This window comes from Marmota monax, unplaced genomic scaffold (assembly GCF_021218885.2).
Source record: "Marmota monax isolate L192 unplaced genomic scaffold, Marmota_monax_Labrador192_F-V1.1 WCK01_AAM20220418_F8-fsc00055, whole genome shotgun sequence".
NCBI lineage: Eukaryota > Metazoa > Chordata > Mammalia > Rodentia > Sciuridae > Marmota > Marmota monax.
Window position 1 is genome coordinate 6420782 of NW_026695205.1, and position 21162 is coordinate 6441943.

A 21162-nucleotide genomic window follows, 5' to 3' on the forward strand; every position below is an offset into this window, starting at 1 on the left:
TAAATGTTCCTAGCAAAACATTATAGGTTAGTATTTGGTGTTATAAAAAATAAGATTTTTAAGCTGGGCGCAGTGGCACATGCCTATAATCCCAGGAGCTCGGGAGGCTGAGTCAGGAAGATCCTGAGAGTTCAAATCCAGTCTCAGCAAAAGCGAGGTGGTAAGGAACTGTCTCTAAGTATACAAAATAGGGCTGGGGATGTGGCTCAGTGGCCAAGTGCCCCTGAATTTAATCCCCAGTACCCACCTCAAAAAAAATTTTTTTTAATTATTTATTCTAAATGTATCCTCTTTAAAGTTAAATTTGCCTGTTATATATACTAATTCTACTAACATTTCCTGTTAATATATTAATACTACTAACATTAGTTGTTATCTATACCATCAAAATCATCTGTTATCTCAAGATATATCACTGAAGTTCTGAGGCATTTTTAGAATTTCCCTTTAAAAATATACACCCTAATATTTCCCTTGCCTCACCTATTTCACTGAAGTCATGGCTAATATATTGGAAAAATAGGATGTACTGTTCAGGAATACAATATCTAGCCTAAAGTTGTTTCTGAAATAATAATTTAAATTTCTTTGTTTTATAATTTATGTAAATAATGTCATTATTTCTCAATACGTTTTCTGTTCCCTTGTGCCTTACTGGGGAAAATCCCTAAACAATAATTGTAACATCTCTGTGTACAACTCCCTGGGCCTGTCCCTTGCATTCCTGAGGAAGACAGATTTTTTTTTTTTTAAATACCAGGGATTAAACCCAGGGGCACTCAATCACTGAGCCACATCTCTAGCCATTTTTGTAGTTTATTTAGTGACACAGTCTTGCTGAGTTGCTTAGGGCCTTGCTAAATTGCTTAGGGCCTTGCTAAGTTACTGGCTTTGAACTTGCAATCCTCTTGCCTCAGCGGCTGGGATTACAGGTGTGCATCACCGTGCCAAGCCAGAAGACAGGTATTTAAAAAGTGCCTGCAATGAAAACTAGTAGTGAGGCTACTGATGATGATGATGATGATGATGATATTAGCTGAAATATGTATTCTTACTAGGTATCAGACATTCCTCAATATCAACCGATTTAATAAAGAAAATGTTTAATATGGTATAAAGAGAATTGTTTTGTTTTTTGGAATACTGCTGGAAAGAGTCAGAAGGAATACATAACTGATGTTCTAAATTAAAGATCACTTATTCTTAAATATTCTGGTATTTAATATTAAATTTCAAAAAGGTAGCTCTTCACACACCAACAAAACTATAAATGGAATGCCAGGGATTCTTAAATAGAAACTAATAACTGATACGAGTTTTGGATAATTATAGGGAATTTTATACAAATAAGCACTATGTTTCCTAAGTAGAACCTCACTTGGCCTACACTAGGCAGAGCTTCATGGCTGGGATCTAATCCACTTCACTGTATTAAGCAGCCAAATAAACAAATTCATTATAAGATAATTACATTCAAAACAAACACAAAATGCAGGTATCAAAAATTAGTTCTGCTAAATAGTTGAAATTTCAAACTGGAGTATCAAGTTGCCATATCCTATTAAATGATTTTTCCAAATTAACTAAGGAGATTTTTTTTTCTTCTTCTTTATAATGACTTACTCAAGCTTTGAGACTGGAGTGATTTCTGAGGTAGATGAGCTGGAAATATTTTCAGCATCTTCACTGTTCCCAACTGCACTGGAAGTATCTTCATGCAAATCAACTGCAGGGAGTGTCTCAACCACAGGTGGATTTAACTTTCCTGACTCTGTATGCTGTTTAAAAAGCCAGTTACATTTAATGTTGAGATTAACAAATTATCTCTTTTGCTGAGCAAGAGTTTACAAAAACAGAAAGCTAAAAAACAACCATAAAAGAATGTCCACTAAAGCACTTGTATAAAAACCCTGTCTTCTAACATTACAACCCTAAGGAATATATTTTATATTAAAATACAGGCACAACAACACCCATTTTTCATAAATTTGCATAAAGCGCTTATCTCTTTCTCCCTTCCTACTTCCGATTTTGTATTAGGGCCTATAACAGGCTGGGGATATAGCTCAGTTGGTAGAGTGCTTGCCTTGCATGCACAAGGCCCTGGGTTCGATCCCCAGCATCACACACACTCACACTAAAAAAACGCCAAAGTGTATTAGGACCTACAAATATTTCCTCTTACTACAATTAATGAATGCTAGCAACAACTAAGAAATATATTTAAATATACAAAACAGTAAAACAAAAAGTACTTGTCCCCAAGCAGTTTAGGGGCTAGTGTCTGTCAATACAACAACAATATGGCTGTACAAAGCTACACATGATTCTTGCTGTTCCTTCATAGTCCTAAATGCCCTAGGTCACACACCTCTCAAAAACATAATCCGAAATATACCTGATCATATTTGAAAATTTCTATAGCACCCCTTGCCTTACCATAATCCTAAAAAGAATTAGCTTGCTCCATGCCACCATTGTTTCATGTAGAGTCTTTATCACAGTATCTAAAAGATCTCAAATGCCATTATTTATTTTCCCCCTTCCTGAACTATACTGTGCCTGCGTAAGGACTATATTCACTGACAATTACTGACAATTCTAATATCTAGCATTAAAGTATCTAGCATACAGTTTGCATTCAAATGCTCAATAAGTGATCAACAAATGAGAAATTCATACTCAATTCAAGGAAAAGAAACTATGAACTACTAAGGATTGAAAGAGATAGGTCTTAAAGAAAAGGAAGGTCAGTACAGGAGCAAAAACAAAACACAAGGCACAGAATCAGGAGAATATAAACTATAATCATTTGAATAATTACAAGGAAAAATTCACAAAGGAATATAAATGATTTGCATAATTATTGTTGAGAAAAGAACTATTACATTAATATCAAACACTGCATTATCACATCAACGTGCATCAATATTTTTAAAAAATGAGCTAGTTCATGTTTGTTTTAAACCTAAATTCAATGTGTATTTTATGCTTCAGTAAATCAGTATGAACTAGCCACATTCCAAGCACTCAACAGCCACATGTGGGTAACAACTATTCTACTATATTATAGCACAGGTACAGAAGATGTAAACATTGGTAAGTATCTGAGCAAGAGCACACCAGAAAACAAATAATGGCAAGACTGTTGAAGCCAGTCATATAACTGGAAGGGTTACAGGTAACACTTTCCTACTCCTTTTCACAAAACTTTGGCAAATGTCTTCCAAAATTAAATAAAGTGAAACTCACTTTATCTCCTTTATATAACCTGGTAAATTTAAAGAGTACTGGCTATATTAACAAAAAGGAATTTTTCCTAATTCTGAGCTGAAAATATATTTTTTTAAATTAAGAGACAGTTTTTCCTTCGTCTCTCTGCCTCTGTTCCTACAACCATTACTGATATTAAATGATTTCCAGTTGCCTCAAAATTCTGATAGGCCTACAGTGTGCTCATTCCAGTTTTTTAATCTTTCATAAAGTTTGATGGAATGAAATACCCAATGAGATAAAAAGAAAAATACATTCTAGAATACTATGCTAGTTCATATTCCACATAAAATGGAAATATGGGTGTCAAAATACTCTTGTTCTACACACAATTACTTTCTTTTGTTGTAAATAAAGCAGTTTAGAAATAAAATCTTCTATATGAAAATCTGAAGAGACATTGTAGACATTATAATGAACCAACATAGAACCTAAGAAATAAGGAATTACATTCGAACTTTTACTTCAAAGAGACTAGTCATATTTATTAAATCTGTAAACTTTATTTTATCAAAAGCAGTACTATTAGCAGATAACTAACATTAAGTTCCATTACATGGTACTTCAAAATTAAAAAATAACAATACAAATATGGTGAACAGTGGTATGCTATCTTCTGAAGTAGTTGAAAAGGCAAATTATTAAAAATCAAAGCAACATAGCTTACTTGTACATCCACAATACAGTCATCTTTTAATTTATTTTCTTCTGGAGGAATGGGCAAATTTGAACCCAATTTTCCCAATAATTCTGCATTAGTAGGTCCCTCTCTTTCATCCTATAGTACAACAAAGAAAAAAAGACTGATAAAATTGCTTCATATAACACTTAATAAAGACCACTGCTTTCTATATGCTAAAACCAAAAAACTGACCTTTATACATTTGACTCTACTTACTTTTATTTGTTTGCATACTTACTGTGTACTTTCCTATATCTCCTTTCTCATCAATACACTTAAAATGTACAATACACAAAAAACCTCATTTGATTGCTTAATAAGCACTTTACACCTACCACCCAGTGGTAAAACACAGTAAACTGTGATAAATATCCGACAAATGAAGGCACCCATAGTTTGTCTTTTTACTCACATTCAAGTTAGAACTTCTAATACCTTTGTGTCTTTAAATATACCTTCTAGAGTATAAATACCTGAGTCAATCTGGCACAAATATCTAAATGTTTGCTGAAAGAGTAGTTTCCCTCCTCAGTACCTTTTCAGTGTATATAGATATACTTTTTTTTTTCTTTCCTTTGGTACCAGGGATTAAATTCAGGGGCACTCGCCATTGAGCCACATCTTAAGCCCTATTATGTATTTTATTTAGAGACAGGGTTCTCACTGAACTCCTTAGCACCTTGCTTTTCTGAGGCTGGCTTTGAACTCACGATCCTCCTGCCTCAGCTTCCTCGGCCACTGGGATTATAGGCATGCAACACCATGCCCAGCTCAGTGCTTTGATTAAATTCATTTTTATATTTTGTCTCCAAATATCCCATCAGAGACTAGACTTAAGTCTTATAAGACTGTGGGGAAAAGGATAAAATTATAGTTTCTTTTGAGAAGTATTTAGCAAGTCTTCAAAATTTTAAATATTCCATCCAGAAATATATTTCACATAACTTAAAAACTTAGTCTGTTTCAACTATCAAGCCAAAAAAAAAAAAAAAACTCTAGTCATGTAAACGTAATTATAAATCTGTGTGTTAACACACACAAGCACTGTGCATATTGCGTGCACACATACAGCTGAGAAACACTGCAGAAGCCCATTAGTAAGGAAATGATTAATAGAGTATGGTTTATCTGTGTGATGGAATGAAAATGCAGTCATTTAGAAGAACAAGTCAACGTGAAAAGGTGACATGTGAAGGAGGATGCTAGTCAATTTGAAGAATATTTATGTGACACTTAATGGAAATAAAATATTAGTTGTATGCATATATAAAGGTATATCTATACAAACAGAAAAAAAATCTGAACATGTTCATGAGAAACAGTAAACTGTAGTTCCTTTGGGGAGAATGATACACAAACACGAATATTCTGTAAACAATATAAATTTAAAATACGCTGAAGTTGGAGGCAAAAGCAAATAGTCAATATTTATCTTTTATCATATAAAATGGTGAAACGTGAGATCATATTGGTTTCTTTGGATTCTATCTATTCACTGTACGTATCTACAGAAAAGAAACTACAGTTGCCAACTACAAATTATCCTTGTTATACTCATTTCTGACAGTTTTTCATTTATAAGATTGGGGTACCTTTAGAAACCCTTTAAGTATTTAGGCAATAAAAAGAGAGCACTAGGGCTGGGGCTGTAGCTCAGTGGTAGAGCACTTTCCTCACAAGTGGGAAGCACTAGGTTCAACCCTCAGCACCACATAAAAATAAACTAATAAACAAAGATATTTTGTCCACCTACAACTAAAAAAAATTTTTAAAAAAAGATAGCACTAGTTTTTAGTTCTCTGAACATACACTCTTTTTTCTCCTTACTATAGGACCAAGAATGATCATGAAATTCCAAATACAAGCAACAAGTATCTATAAATCTCTGAGCTACCTTAATCCAAAAACCTGAGCAACTTCCCTATATTAAAGCAAGAAAAAATATAAATTTCCACCAAAAATTGTGGCAAAGTATTTTTGAAGTGACTTTTATTCTAAATGTTTGGAGACAGTCTTAGAAAGCTGAGTACACAAATTATAATGTCAACTTAAAGTACCTTTTTCTGAAATTGTATGTCTTCATTTTCTAGCGCACAGTTGTCATCTTGAGAGTAATATGATGAAGCTGAAGCTGAAGAACTCTCTTTACAACATACACGCCAGCTGGGAAGCCTGGAAAATATCCATGGAAAACAACAACAAAGAGAGAGAGAGAGAGAGAAATTAAGTCAACATAGTCCCTATATGGGCTAAATTTGAGGTAATAAACAGGCTCCCATTCCAACACCCTTAAAAACTTAACAATTTAAAGATGAAGAATGCCCTAAGAAAAGTATAAACATGAGATCATATTGGTTTCTTTGTAAGATGCCATTATCAACATTCCAAGTAAGATGCCATTGAATCCTACAAAGGTACAAAAGAAAAGACTCCGGGCTGGGGTTGTAGCTCAGTAGAGCACTCGCCTAGCACATGCGAAGCCCTGGGTTTGATCCTCAGCACCACATAGAAATAAATGAATAAAATAAAGGTATTGTGCCAACTACAACTAAAAAATAAATATTAAAAAAAAAAACTTCACAGAAACAGTACGTAGTAATTATCATCCTATCAAGGAAGGAAAGTCAAAGAATTAACCTACTCAGAAAGTTCAAGATGCCAATAATATTCTAAATTTTGCCAGATATTTAAGAACAAATAACTCCAAAAGTTATCTAACATGTTTCAAAGCATAGAAGCAAAGCTTACAAATTATTCTTACATAGAGAACAGTGTATAAAAATTTAACAAATAGCGCAAGTTAACATTACCTATGAAATAAAATGCAAAACTTCTAAAGAAAACAATTAAAAAGTCTCTGGGAATATACCAAGGAGAAATATACCACTGCTGGATTAAGTAGTTTACCTCTGATATTCAAAACTGGTTTGATATAATAAAATCTATTTCTTTAGTTTGCTATGCATATCAAGAAAAATGTCTTATGATTAGTCCACTAAAAGACATCTGATTATATACCCATCAAGCATCTTTAAATCAATAATAAAGTATGTGTATATTTAGTATGGGAAACATACATAATACACAATCCTAAAAGTTAATATAATATTTAGTGAAGAAACCTAAAAACACACCTATATAGGTCTGAAACAAAACAAAAATATTCATATAATATTACATAGTATAAGGATAAAGAAGATGGCAAATGGAAAAGTTACAAAGTAAAATTATTGAGTTACAAATAATGAGTTTACCTGCATTAATTGCAGATAACGAGTTAATAGAAGTGGAAAATTCCAAAGAATTGCCTACATAAGGAAGTTCTAAATGTAAAATTTAAGTCCTAGATATAGAATTAATACATTAACAGACTCTCAGTAGAAACAACACCAACAATTATAAATGTGATATTAGAAGAGTCTCCATTTACAATAGAAAAATAAAATACCAAGAAACAAATAGCAAGAAATCTTCTACTACAAAGAACTGTTTGAAATTGCTGGTATTGATAGTTGTTTTACTTGAAAAGAATGTCAATTTCACACAATTCAAAATGGTACTATATAAGGAACATTTGGAAAACCATATACTGAAGATATAAAAAGGGCAACTTTTTATGTAAAAAGCAAGCCAGAAACTGTCAAAAAGATTCTGATATGGGGGAACTAGACCTACATGAAACAATAATAACAGCAATATGGTACTGAGATGAGAGAGAAAGAAAGGGAAAGCCCAGGGGGCTCTAGAAAGAGAAATCCCAGAGTGACAGCTGTAAACAAGGAATGCAGGGCAACCAGTCTAGATGGGAGCTACCAGAAGCTCTGTAAGAGCCTTGCTGCTTTAAAAAGATGCAAATGACAGCACTACTGAGAGATCTTTCAAAGTCTAGAATATATACTGGATGATATTCTTTATTACATGTTTTAATTAAATAGAAAACAAACAATAAAACAAGTAAAATATTAGTTCCAGGAAAAGTAAAAAAAAAAAAAGTGTAGAAAAGGAAAAATGATTATAGGTTCTACTACCTGGCTCAACTGTAAACAGCAAGTACTTATCTAAATCAAATTAGGATAGAACTCTATAGCAGCATATAGTTAATAGAATCACCTGTAGCACTTAGGTAAATACCAAAAAAATCAGCTAGGAAATGAAAGCAGTTTCGTTGAAAACACAAAATGAGGAAAAGGGGAACAGCTTCATGGTTGTATAGGGAAAAAGTAGGGGGCTTAGAACCAGACCTTTTACTTTTAGAACTGTTGACTTTTTTTTTTTTTAATTTGTGGATCATTTTAATACTGATTTTTAATGAAATGAACACAAGTCAGGACATTTGAACTTTGGCTATAAAATTAACAATTTTATAATGCTTCCTAACAGGTCAGACAGGCAGGCAGACACACACACACACACACACATCATTTAACAGGAAAACAGTAATGACGCCTTAAAAATATGAAAAAACAACTTTAAGTGTAAATCCAAAAATAAATCAAATGCAATGTTTTAAACTCCATAATTATCCCAAATGAACTTATCTACTGATGAGGGTTCACTGTTTGCTTTTTAAGCCTCAAGCTGGTTGGCCCCAAAATGGTATAAAGGACATCCCTTGTGGACTGGAGGAAGGAGACCTAGATGTGTACACTGGTTCTGTGGTATGATCAGGACAGGCTGTCATCTGAAACAAAGTTTCACCCTCTCTCCTGCTCCAATAATCTACCATATCCTTCCAAGCTTCATAAAACTCCAATCTACAAATCAAAGGGGAGCTCTGGAGTTGTACTTCAAAGTTTTCACCAAAGAAGCTCACAATCCAGTAAAGAGGCCTCAATGCCTGTGCTCTTTTTGTCATGTCTGTTTTGGATCAACTGGCAAGAGACTCCAAACTATAGACTGAAGAAAACGAATAGTAAAAACTGACTTGACTGTCTAACCATGTGCCTGCAAATTCCAGTGGCAAGAGGAAAGTAAAAAGAGAAGAACACTTATACACATGTGGAATATTATTCAGCCATAAAAGGGTGAAATCCTGTCATTTGTGGCACGTGGATGGAACTGGAGGACATCACGTCAAGAGAAACAAGCCAGGGACAGAAAGACAAATGGTATATATTCTTACTCACATGCGGATGCTAAAGAATGTTTTTATAGAATTATAGAGTAAAACTGGTGTTACCAGAGGCAGGAGGGAAATAGGTTTGGGATAGATTGCTCAATAGGTAAAAAGGTAGGTAGATGGAATAAGTAAAACCATGACTTTTTAAACTATGAATACATTAAAACTAAAAATAACAAAGGGAAAGAGCAAGCTACATATTAATATAGTGAAATGCTACCATGTGTACAAGTTTCTCTGGAAGAATCTTTTTTAAAAAATAACACCTTGGTCGGGCTCAGTAGCACCAGAAACTACATCAAGATCATGGCAATCTGTAAGCCCTGACATCTTCCTTTGACTCAAAATAAGTGGCCACTCCTATATAACTTACTATTCTTAAGGTGATTTGTTCATATATATTTTTTCTTGTACTTAGAAAGTAAATTCCTTAAGAACCAATTCATAATAACTGTATCACTCCCTAAATAAATCAAAACTTGCAAAGATAACGTGCTTAATAAATACGAAATAAATAAAAGAGTTTTCTGTGGGGAACTGTCCTGTAGCACACAGCAGAGAGGAAATACAGCCATCTTTTTTCCTCTCCCATCACTATCACCACCACTACCATTACTACTCTCCCTCCACACCATACCCCTGCCACAAGCACATAAATTAAAAAAGAAAAAGAATCTGGAAGCTAGGAGAATATTTATCCTTTTCACCAATTCTTCCTCATAAACGTGGCATGAACTCACCATTCATACAGAAAGGTGTTAACTTACAGAATATTTGTAACAAAAGATCTTATTTTAAAACTCACATTTGAGTACCATTTAGGATACCAAAATTTCACACTTTTGGGTTGAAATAAGTCACTTTCCACCAGGATCATAATTATAGAGATAAGGCAAAGACCTAAGGAGGTGTTTGACATTACAAGAAAATATATTCAATCATGACAATTTACTAATAGGCCTAGCAAGAGAATTAAAAGAACAAGGACTAGAGTTACACAGTCTGTACAATCTTAGCCAATTTCTTAAACAAATATTTCTGTGTGTCTATTTCTTCACAATAATATTGGCTACTTCATGGAACTGTTTTGAGAATTTGATGAGCAGCTTAAATTTGCTTAGAACTGTGGACAGCACACTGTAAACACAAGACATTAGTCATTATAATGTTTATTGAAAAGAAAAACATTTTTGGATTTTAAGAGAAGGGAAGAAAATAGGTGATACTTTTTCCTGAGAACACAGAGACAAAAAGCTAACAAACTAAACATGCATACAGTGGGAATAATCAACTGAAGTAGACTGCTTTGAGTTAAAATACACTATTTTCTGCAGCAGTTTTAGGCTCACAGCAAAATTGTATACAAGGTAAAGATAGTTCCCAGATTCCCTCTGCCCCTACATATGTGTGGCCTTCCCCATGATCAATATTCCCTACCAGAGTAGTATATCCATTACAAGTGATGAACATACATGGATACATCATTATCCCCAAGCATCCATAGTTCACAGGTTCTCTCTTAGTGGTGTACATTCCTATGGATTTGAAGAATGTAAAATGATATATATTTACCATCACAGTATTATACATAATAGTTTAATTGCCCTAAAAATCCTCTGTGCTACAACCATTAATCTTTTTACTGTCTAAATAGTTTTGCCTTTCCAGATTGTCAAAAGATTAGAATCAAATACATGTAGTATTCTCAAATTCTATTTTTCACTTAGTAACACACATTTACACTTCTTCCATGTCTTTTCATGGCTTGACAGCTCACTTCTATTTAGCCCCAAATAATATTCCATTGTCTGATATACTTAAAAATGAAGTTTTACTTCTAAACTACAACACTGAATAAATGGTTCATTTAAAAATCCCTTTTAGAAGATGTCTATCTATTTGTACATGACTACTACATCAGTTGATTATCTTTGTTCAAAACTGGCTTTTTGCTTTGACATGAACAGAAATACACTAAGGAATTTAAGTCAGTCAGGTAGTTAGGACAGTACCCCGAACATGGAATTGGCTGTTTCTCTCCTCCCTCCCCTGCTTTCTGGGCTACCAGGAATAAGCAGCTTTCCTTCTTCATGCTCCTCCACCATGATTTTCTGTCTCAGACCCAGAGCAACGAAACTAGCCAACTATGGACTGAACTTCTAAAACCATGTTTTAAAATCATGCATCCTAAATAAACTTCCTTTAAGCTGTACTTGTCAGGTATTTTGGTCAGTGACAAAAAGCTAACAAACCAAACATACCACTTATGATATTTTAGTTATCAACTTCAGTAAATGTTACATTGACACAATATTTTATTATACCTTTTCTATGGCGATTTTGTCAAATAATCCAATTGTGTTGGATTATTTGACAAAATAGAATCCTCTTTCCTCCAGTGTGTCTCTTTAGCATCCTTTACGTTGGAATAGTACATGGCTTATTTTATGTGACCCCCACATTTTTCAAAGATACAGTCCCTTTTCTTATTAAATAGTAATGGTCCTAACATGCAGATTGTCTGATGTTTCACCAGGACCAGAATAAAGTTATCTACTCTGGGCCAGAGTCCTTCTGTAAGTAATGTGTTTTTCTCAGGTCATTACACCCAAAATCATATGATATCCATCTCAGCAGTTCTAATTTACTTTTAGGTACTTCTCAAGAAAAATGAAAACTGCCCATAAAATGTTTGTGTAAGAATATTCCCAGCAGTTCGTATTCTAATAGCCAAAAAATAGAGAAGGCAGTATATAAACAAACTGAAGTATATTCATAGAATCTATCACTGCTTGGTAATAAAAAGAAACTAACTAATGGCAAAGGAAATGAGAATAAATCTCAGAAACATTACAATGAATAGAAGAAGTCAGATGCATGAATAAAGACCATATTTAATTTAGATGTAGTTCCAAAACTGGCAAAACTAATCCACAGTGATAAAAATCAGATCAATGGCTGCCTTTAGGAGATTGTTGGAAAAGGGACATAAAAGAACATACTTGGGTGATAAAAATGTTCTATATCTTGATGGCATGTAGGTTACATTCCTCTGCATTTTCAAAATGGATCAACCTTCTGATGAACATGTGGGCATTACACTGTATGCAAATTATCTAAATTTAAATATACAAGAAACAAAAGTCAATATTCACCAGTAATTTTCAAATAGAAAATAGACTATTAGCAACAATGGGGCTGGGATTGTGGCTCAGCAGTAGAGCGCTTGCCTGGCACATGCGAGGCCCTGGGTTCAATCCTCAGCACCACATAAAAATAATAAACAAAATAAAGGTATTGTATCCAACTACAACTAAAAAATAAATATTTTTTAAAAAGTAACAATGAAGGCTATAAAATAATTTAGAAATTAACCTAAGAAAATACATAACCATGAACAAAAATGTTAATACTTGTAAGATTATTAAAAGAAGACAAATAAATGAAAGATATATTATGTTCATGGGTGGGTTGATGTAACAAAAATGTAAGACGTCAATTCTCCCCAAAGTACTTCATCATCTCAAATATCACTGTCAAAATACATGCAGCAGCCTACTGGTATAAATATTATATGGAAAAAAAATGGTCCAAGAATACCTAAATGAAAAACAACAACAATAAAGGCATGTGATCCACCTTGCTAGATAATCAAGATTAAAAAACCATTGTAATTAGACTATCATAACAGGATAGCAAAAGACAGGCAGCTGGAACACAGTACTTCCAACTGAAAATTGGCAAAAAGACTTTCCTTAGAGGTAGCCTACCAGACTCAGCAAAACTTACTGAATGGATGGATGGATGGATGGATGATTATCAAGCCTTTCTGAAGGCATCCGACACCTCATTAACTGTTTAGAATTCAGTTTGACAATTATTTTAGAAACTAAGTAAAAAATATGTGAAGTGGAAGAAAGGAGAAAGAATGAAATTAACAGTTTATAGCAGTCATCTCTCCTTAAGAACAATTTGCTTTCCACGGTTTGTTACCCAAGGTCTGAAAATACTAAATGAAAAATTTCAGAAATAAACAATTCATAAATTGTTGTTCATCATTCTGAATTAGCATGATGAAATCAACCACTGTCTCTTCTCTGTTTTGAATAGAAAAGAATCACTCCATGTGCAGAGTATGCACAATATATATTCCTCCAGCCCTACTAGCTCTAAGAGTTATCAGATCCAATGTGGTAGGATCTCAGTGCTCCTGTTCAAATAACTTTGGGTTTACTTAACAATGGCCCCAAGTGCTATTTTGGATATGCCAAAGAGAAGCTATGAAGTGCTACTTTTAAGTGAATAAGTGAAAGTTCTTAAAAGGAAAGAAAAAAATTAACTTGCTAAGATCTACAGTAAGAATAAAATCTTCTAACTATGAAACTGTAAAGCAAAAAGAATTGTTTGCTAATTATGCTGTTGCATCTCAAACTGCAAATATTGCAGCCATATAGTAGTATAAGTTCTTAGTTAAGATGGAAAAGTCACTCAATTATATGGTTCAGCACTATCAGAAGTTTTTCAGGCTTCTACCGGAGTCTTAGAACTTATCACCACAGACAAGGGAGGACTACTGTAAATTTATGTAAAACTGAAAACATATAAACAAAACATTACTATTTCCAAAGAACACACATCTAAATAAATGCACAGAAGGCTGACTGGAAGAACAGTATATAACCAAGTTATAACTAAATGCCAAGGATAAGGGTAGAAGAGTAAGATTGACGACAGGAAGATAAGAGTGGTTAACAGAAAACAGCAAAAGAAGGAATCCACACAGAAGGTAGCATGGTCTACTTTTACAAATAAGGAAACTAAAGCTCAGAAGTAACTTGCCCCAAATCACTGTTTTTGACTGTACACTTAGATTTTCTCTTTCCAAAGCCTATGATCTTTCTGTATTGCTATATTTCATGCTTAATAATTTTTCAACAGATAAAAGCTAAGAAAACAACAGTAATCCATTCACTAGAGAATTGGTGGTATTAGTGAAGGCCATTTACAGCGTAAGACAAAATTACAAGAACTATTCTCACAAAGGAAGAACAGTGATGTACAAAAATCAAAGTAGTGCTTTACGGTTATGATAGTCAAAGTGATAAATACAATAGCTGTATAGTAGTAGCTAGAGGAATAGACTCCAGAGTCAAAAAGACTCAAGGTTTATCTTCAGGTCCCCCTCTTATTATTTATATGGTCTTGATCTAGTTATATGATCTTGGAAAAGTTATAAGGTCTATATGCCACAATACTAACACTGTAAAATGGAGTTACTATGAGGAATTAAAATAAATGCATGTGCTCTGTTTAGCCTGACATAGAATATGCACTCAAATGTTAGTTGTTTTCATCCATGACCCCCCTTCTATTTACTTTCACTTACCAAATTTCAGAGCAGTATATACTTACAGGCTCAACTTCTTCTTTTTCTACTTAGTGCTCAACCTGATGAAATCTCACTTCTGCCCTCATGATTATGAAGAAAGGTATATGGTGGGGCAAAATGTGCCTTTGACTACTGCTTCCACTTGAAATCACCTCCTTCTTTGGCATGTCAAATAATATACCTTTGCTTTCATCTCTCTGACTCTGCTGCTTTCTACTCACTATTTAAACTCTGACGTTCCTGGGTTCTGTTCTGAGTCTTGCCTTTATAATCGATTTGAGAGATCCAGCTCTCACAGTTCTTAGCTGATGGCTATTAAAGATAGCCCTTATTATCTTCTCCAGAGTGATCCACTTCTTCAAACCCTTTGTTGAAAGCCTATATCCATGTTGAGAATGAATAAATCTCATATAAAGGTTGGATTTCTCTTTCTTCATGTTCCAAAACATTTCAAAAATCTCAAAGACAACCAAATCCAAAGTTGAACACATAATCTTGTTTTTTCCAATTCTCCTCCTCCAATATTCTTGAGCCCACCATGTGGTACTGCTACCCATTCAGTTCTCAAATTAGAAATCTGAAAAACATCTGTGACTTCTCCTTTTTCTTCAACTCATTTACTTCAAATTTCTTTTCTCAAACTTCATTATGGCCACCTTAACTCAAACCCTCACTTTTTATCTACAGCAACCTTCTAATAGATCTCCCTAATTCCTATCTTATATCTCTTCAAATCAATCCTTCACACCATTGCCAAAAATCTAACACTGAATTATCAGACTGTCATTCCCCTGCTTAAGAACTTTTATACACTTTTATACATCTATACTTGACAAAATTGAAGCTTGTCTCCCCATGATATTTAAAACTCTCTAAACTTCTGCAACCATGTTAAGCTTTGTATTTCCTGCCCCTCCGTGTCCTTACTGTATGTATCAATGATGCAGAACCATCAGTACCTGCATCTTGAACACAAACCACAACATCTTTGCTTCCAAATCTTTGGCTCGTGCTGTTCCTTCTTCCAAGAACATTCTGCCCCTGCTCCAGTTCCCCACCATTCAAAACCTGGTTAAATTCTTATCATTCTTTTCTTTGAAGGCAAGTACTAGGTTAGGGACAAACTTTCCTGATTTCAACAAGCTGTGGTTTGGTGGTCCCACATCCAAAGTGTCATAGCTCTTGGGCTTTCTCTATCTGAGCACTTACTACATACACTTTATTTTTCTCTCTCACACAAGATTGAGCACCTTTAAGGCAGGGATTTTCTGTCCTCTTCTCAGCAGTGATCCATGGCTCTTACTCTGATTATGGACTGGAAAAACTTCTGTAACAGCTTAGAGAAGAGCCCAGTAATCAGAGAATTTATGGTCAAGGAACTAAACTGGGCAATGAAGTATTGCTTCTTAAGTCTAAATTCAGATCTAAGCCCTGATACAGAAACAGTGTCAACCATTCAATTTAGGGAAGTGTAGCTAAAGAAATTATAGTTTTTTGAACATTATTGATTAGAAATTTGAAAAAAAAACTTAACAGTAATTCTACAGAGATATGAAGAGACTTATGAGAAATAGGTGAAAAACAGAAAGCCACTTTGATCAAACATGTGTAATAAAGCAAGACCAAGAGATGATTGGGCCTCCAGTGCCTTTGCTTAATAACCACGTTTTTTCTTTCAATTACAATGTTTTGGGTTTTTTTAAAGAAGATATTCTTAATCTAGTAACAGTTGCACTGAGGATTAAACCTAGGGATGCTCTACTACTCAGCTATATTTCTGTCCCTTTTTAATTTTTATCGGAGACAGGCTCTTGCTAAGTTGCCAAGGCCACCTTGATCTTACGATTCTCTTGCCTCAGACTCCCAAGTCACTGGGATTACAGGTATGGGCCATCATGCCTGGCAGTTTGGGGGCTCTTTTAAAATTATTTCTCTTCTGCTTATCTACCTGCTATTAGGAAAGAGGACTGAGGGTCCCCTTCTCCTTTCAGTTTTTATTCTATTATACTGCCTCAGCAATCTAGAATTAAATCACATGGAACTATACAGTTAAGCTGAAAAAAGCTCTTTAATATTTGCTTCTAAGGAAACCTTTGAATTTCAGTAATTCTGATCCTTAATATTCATTCTGATGTGGGACTGGTCTTGGATTTTTTTTTTTTTTTTGGGGGGGGGGTAACCAGGGATTGAACGCGAGAGTGCTCAACCGCTGAGCCACATTCCCAGCCCTTTTTTCTATTTTATTTAGAGATGTGGTCTTGCTGAGTTGCTGAGGCTGGCTTTGAACTTGTGATCCTCCTGTCTCAGTCTCCTGAGCCACTGTGATTGCAGGTGTGCGCCACTGTGCCCAGTTTGGTCTTGGATTCTCTCAGTTTAAATACCCTATGTACCAAATTGTATTAGAAGACTGATTACTAAATTGGCCTATAATTTCAATGACCCAAACTGGGGGAAGCACTTGCTGAACACTGAAGTATGCTCAGTTTTTAATAACTTACCCTATGATTAAAATCTGGTAAATACAACTTGTCCCAAAGCTACTAGAAATAATCACATACTAAACTTTCTTGAAATAGTGTATTTCAATAAATTGTGTAAGGTGTATTTATTCTATAAAACTTAAGTCACTTTTGCTATGTTAATTTTTGATTCAAAACTTCAAAGACAGTCTCCAAATAAATTAGTACCAGGCTAACAGGTTAGCCAGGCTAAAGCAGGAAGTCTGCATAAGGAAAAGTGGAATATATAGCTATAAAACTAGGTATGAACCACACTGCAGGCCTTTAACATAAGGGTTTAAATTTTCATCCTTTAGGCAAAAGGGAGCATTTGAAAAATGCTTATCTGGTACTGACATAATCAAAGTTGACTGTTAATAAGACAAATCTTGTAGCACTGTATACAAGTATGAAGCTTGAAATATGCAAGCATGAGGCCACTTACCATTTTTAAATTCAAGTACTCTTTTTCTTTCCATACAAATGTGTGAGAACTCATGCCTACCAGCTCTCCAAATACCTTTTATTTCCACTCTCAATCAACAACTTCCCTTTGTTGAACACAAGATTATTTTACACAGTTTTCAAGCTCTTCAGCCTTAGCTAAGACCTTTTTATACTGATGACATTCAAATGACCTCCTTCAACCTCTGTCCATCTTTGTTTTTCAACTTCCTCCTTCCTTTCAGGGTTTTACTTTGCTTGGCACTTTATTTCAATTATCTGCAGAAGCTCAATGTTCTATCTCAGAAGTAAAACATTCTATTTCAAAAATGATACGCTCTATAAACACAACTCCAACCCAAATCGTATCTGCACAGAGGCCTGCATTTGTATTTGTATTTATCTTTATGATGTCTCCAGTCAGATATTCCACTCATCTCCCACTAACAGATCTTCCCATCTCAAATCCTTTGCCAACTCTTCCAATTCTTTTTTGAATACTATCAATTCTTCTAGTTGTATGAGTAAAAAACAGACTTTTATTCTTAAACTTATTTCATAAATTCCTAATTTTAGATTCTAGAATTGAGTATTTCAACTATAGTACACTCCAAGAAAGCAAGTACTTTTTCTATTGTCAACCAGAATCCTGCATAGGATGCAACACACAGAATTTCAGTAAAAATCCCTTGACACTGAGTTGAATGACAGTAGGTGCTGAACAAGGGCTAGTTAGAGGCAAACTAAAACCCAGTTCTTTTGAATTCTAGCCCAATGCCATATCTATTGTACCACATTCCCAGCTTGCCAATCTATCACCAAACCAAGATTATTTACTTCCTTAAAATCTGTTTGATGCATCCTCTTCATTCCTACTGCCAAGTCCTTGTTACAACAAATCTCAATTACTGCTTTTAAATCAACATGCCTTATATACAGAGATATGATAAATGGTGGTATAAAGGTGTATTAAGAATTATATGCAAAAAAAAGAGAGCTCATGTATAATAATTTGGCATGAACATACTTTATATACAGAAAACTGTGCTGTGAATGGATAATCATGAATATAATGCACTCCACTATTGTCATGTATATAAGAAATAAATTTAAAAAAAGAAAAAATAATAACAATTCCTAAAAACAAACTGACTTAAACATAAAAAGGAATTGAAAATCTGAAGATACCTATAATAAGAGAGTGAACAAGTAATCAAAAAGTCAATAACTAATAAATGACATCTAGTCGAGAAGTTAAGAAGTGAAACTATATTAGTAGAAAATATTGCTTTCTGTGTAGAAATCTATAGAACTTTTACAATAAAAATACTGCACCATGTTTTCAGGATACAAGAACAATAAATGTAAAGTAATTTCAAAAAATAAATAAATAAATATCATTCCTGCAATTCTTCTCTGAAATACCTCTGGCACAATGATGTTAAAACACTACTTCTCTTGCTGGATCTTGATCACCCAGTTCTATGACTTACCTTAAGAATCCATCATAACATCCAAAATACATTTTTCCTCAGGCTTGTCTGCTTACTACTACTCCCACCCACATCAAGTACATTATTTCTTATTCAGAACTTACTTTTTCATTGACAATTAAGTGCCATCTACCCACTGCAGGCAGGTGCACACACACAGAGAAATACCTGTTATTTATATTAGCAGCACCAGTACATCTTATTTTAGCTCACAAACTCTGCTCCCACAGAAGCAGAGTTTATGAATCACATACATAATTTTCCTTAAAACCAAGTCCAGCTCTAATTTTTCCTTTCTTTAAATACCTATCATACAATTCAGCTTTTTGTATTGTTCCCAAACATCCTAATTAGATCTTTTAGAATGATGTATAAAAAGGTCTGAGTTCATTTAATAACATATGAATTTATGGATTCATATTTCTCAATTCTGATGCCTAAGCCATCCTACTTCTACAACAAACTGCCAAAGTACCCAGAGTGAACGAATAATAAGACTTTATATAACAGTACTTGCTATAAGCAAGGCATCATTCTAAGCACTTTATATATTTCCTCTCAGTATATTTCAAACACTACATAACAATACAAAATTAGCTTAGGACCAATGAGCAATGTTAATGCTCTAAAACATTTTCTAACAAAGCTGTATCAGTTTTATATAAAATGTGAAATTGTTTTAAAAAATTAGCAAATAAAGTCCTGGGACTGGAGGTGTATGTAGTTCAGTGATAGAGCACTTGGCTCAAATGTGGGAGGCCCTGGGGTCAAATGCCAGGAAAGAGAGAGAAGGGAAGGGAAGAAGGAAGGAAAAACGAAGGAAGGAAAGAAAGAGGAGGAAAGTCCTAAAAGAAAACAAAACCTTCTTTCAAAAAAAAAAAATCATGTCTTTATGAAGCATATCCCATGGGATTAACATTCTTACACAGCAAATACTCAAAACAACTTCCAACTCCCTTGTGACACGTGCAATTTTACTTTCTGAAATTACTTTAAAATATTATCTTGAAGAACAAAACAAGCAACATACAACAGGCACTAAAGAGCAATCTAAAAAAAGACATAAATAATTAAATTTCAATACACAGCATTTTGCTTCTTTCCAGTTGTATATAAACCACTAAAAAGAGTTTAGGATATACATGTTTCTACCTGAAGACAAGTTTCTCCTCTTTGCATCATAAGCACAAAAATATTAGTTGTAAACATCAACTAATCTTTCTACCCAAATTGAGAAAAGTGAAAGAACAATTTATGCATCATGAGCCGCCAAAAGATTAAATAACCAATTCTCAAAAGTAAGTTAAGGGCTGGGGATGTGGCTCAAGCGGTAGTGCGCTCGCCTGGCATGCGTGGGGCGTGGGTTTGATCCTCAGCACCACATAAAAATAAAATAAAGATGTTGTGTCTACAAAAACTAAAAAATAAATATTTAAAAATTCTCTCTCTCTCTTTAAAAAAAAAAGTAAGTAAAGAACTGAATCTTTTTTCTTTTTCATTATCTGCTAATCCTATACCTACTTTCATTCCAACATATCTTCAAATGTTTAATAACTTAAAGGAGCAATATGGACTGCATCCAGCTCTTTTAAAAATAATTCAAAGGTTATTATAAAGAACTGTCACTCTATTTTTTGGATAAGAGTGCAAAAGCTTTACAGGAAGATGTTCTGTGTTTCAGAGACTGTTTCTTATAAAGGCAGTCTGGCTTCATCTAACTTATCTGAAGAGATCTGACACCCTTATCTGTGACCCAACATCTCTTGTAAGTACCAAATGCTTTCTTTGGAATGTATATCTTGGAGCAAAGATAAACTTTCCCCAAGGTCTTTCAACATTAAGTTTTCCAAAAAAAGAAAGAGAAAGAGACCAATTACATAAAAAAGTCATCAAATGATTTGAAAGGGTTATTTTATTCTTTTTAACAGTTATTATTTTATTCAGAAAATAGGTTCTCTTAAAAGCAAAATATTTCTCCAGATTAAAGACAGAATAAGAATTTTAAAATTTTCTATTCATCCTCTCAAGAAAAAAATCAGCTTACAATAACTACTAGTTTCTTATTTTTCTGCTAAGTATGCATATTAACAAAAGAACAAGAAACCAGCAAAATTATCTGAGGAATAAAGGGGTACCAAACTATAATTAAAACTAAGAAATAAACCTCTTTAGTCAGCAGTCAAAAGAAAACATACTTCTAAGGTCAGAAAGGTCAACACCTTGATCTAAACATCTGTCAACCCTCTCCTGGTATGACCACTTCC

The 21162-nt window shown here is 34.0% G+C and overlaps 1 protein-coding gene across 3 annotated transcripts in view; it reads right to left on the minus strand.

Moving 5' to 3' along the window:
• The window catches only part of Suco (SUN domain containing ossification factor), a 71347-nt gene that overhangs the window by 45397 nt on the left and 4788 nt on the right, over positions 1-21162 (minus strand). For all 3 annotated transcript variants that reach the window (XR_006848724.2, XM_046430056.2, XM_046430057.2), the window contains exons 2-4: positions 6013-6127; positions 3941-4051; positions 1624-1778 (exon numbers count right to left, since the gene is read on the minus strand). Coding sequence is in view for 2 of the 3 variants with exons in the window: in XM_046430056.2 (XP_046286012.1) it covers positions 1624-1778; positions 3941-4051; positions 6013-6127 (381 nt within the window). In the remaining variant the exon portion in view is untranslated. The remainder of the gene's footprint in view (positions 1-1623; positions 1779-3940; positions 4052-6012; positions 6128-21162) is intronic.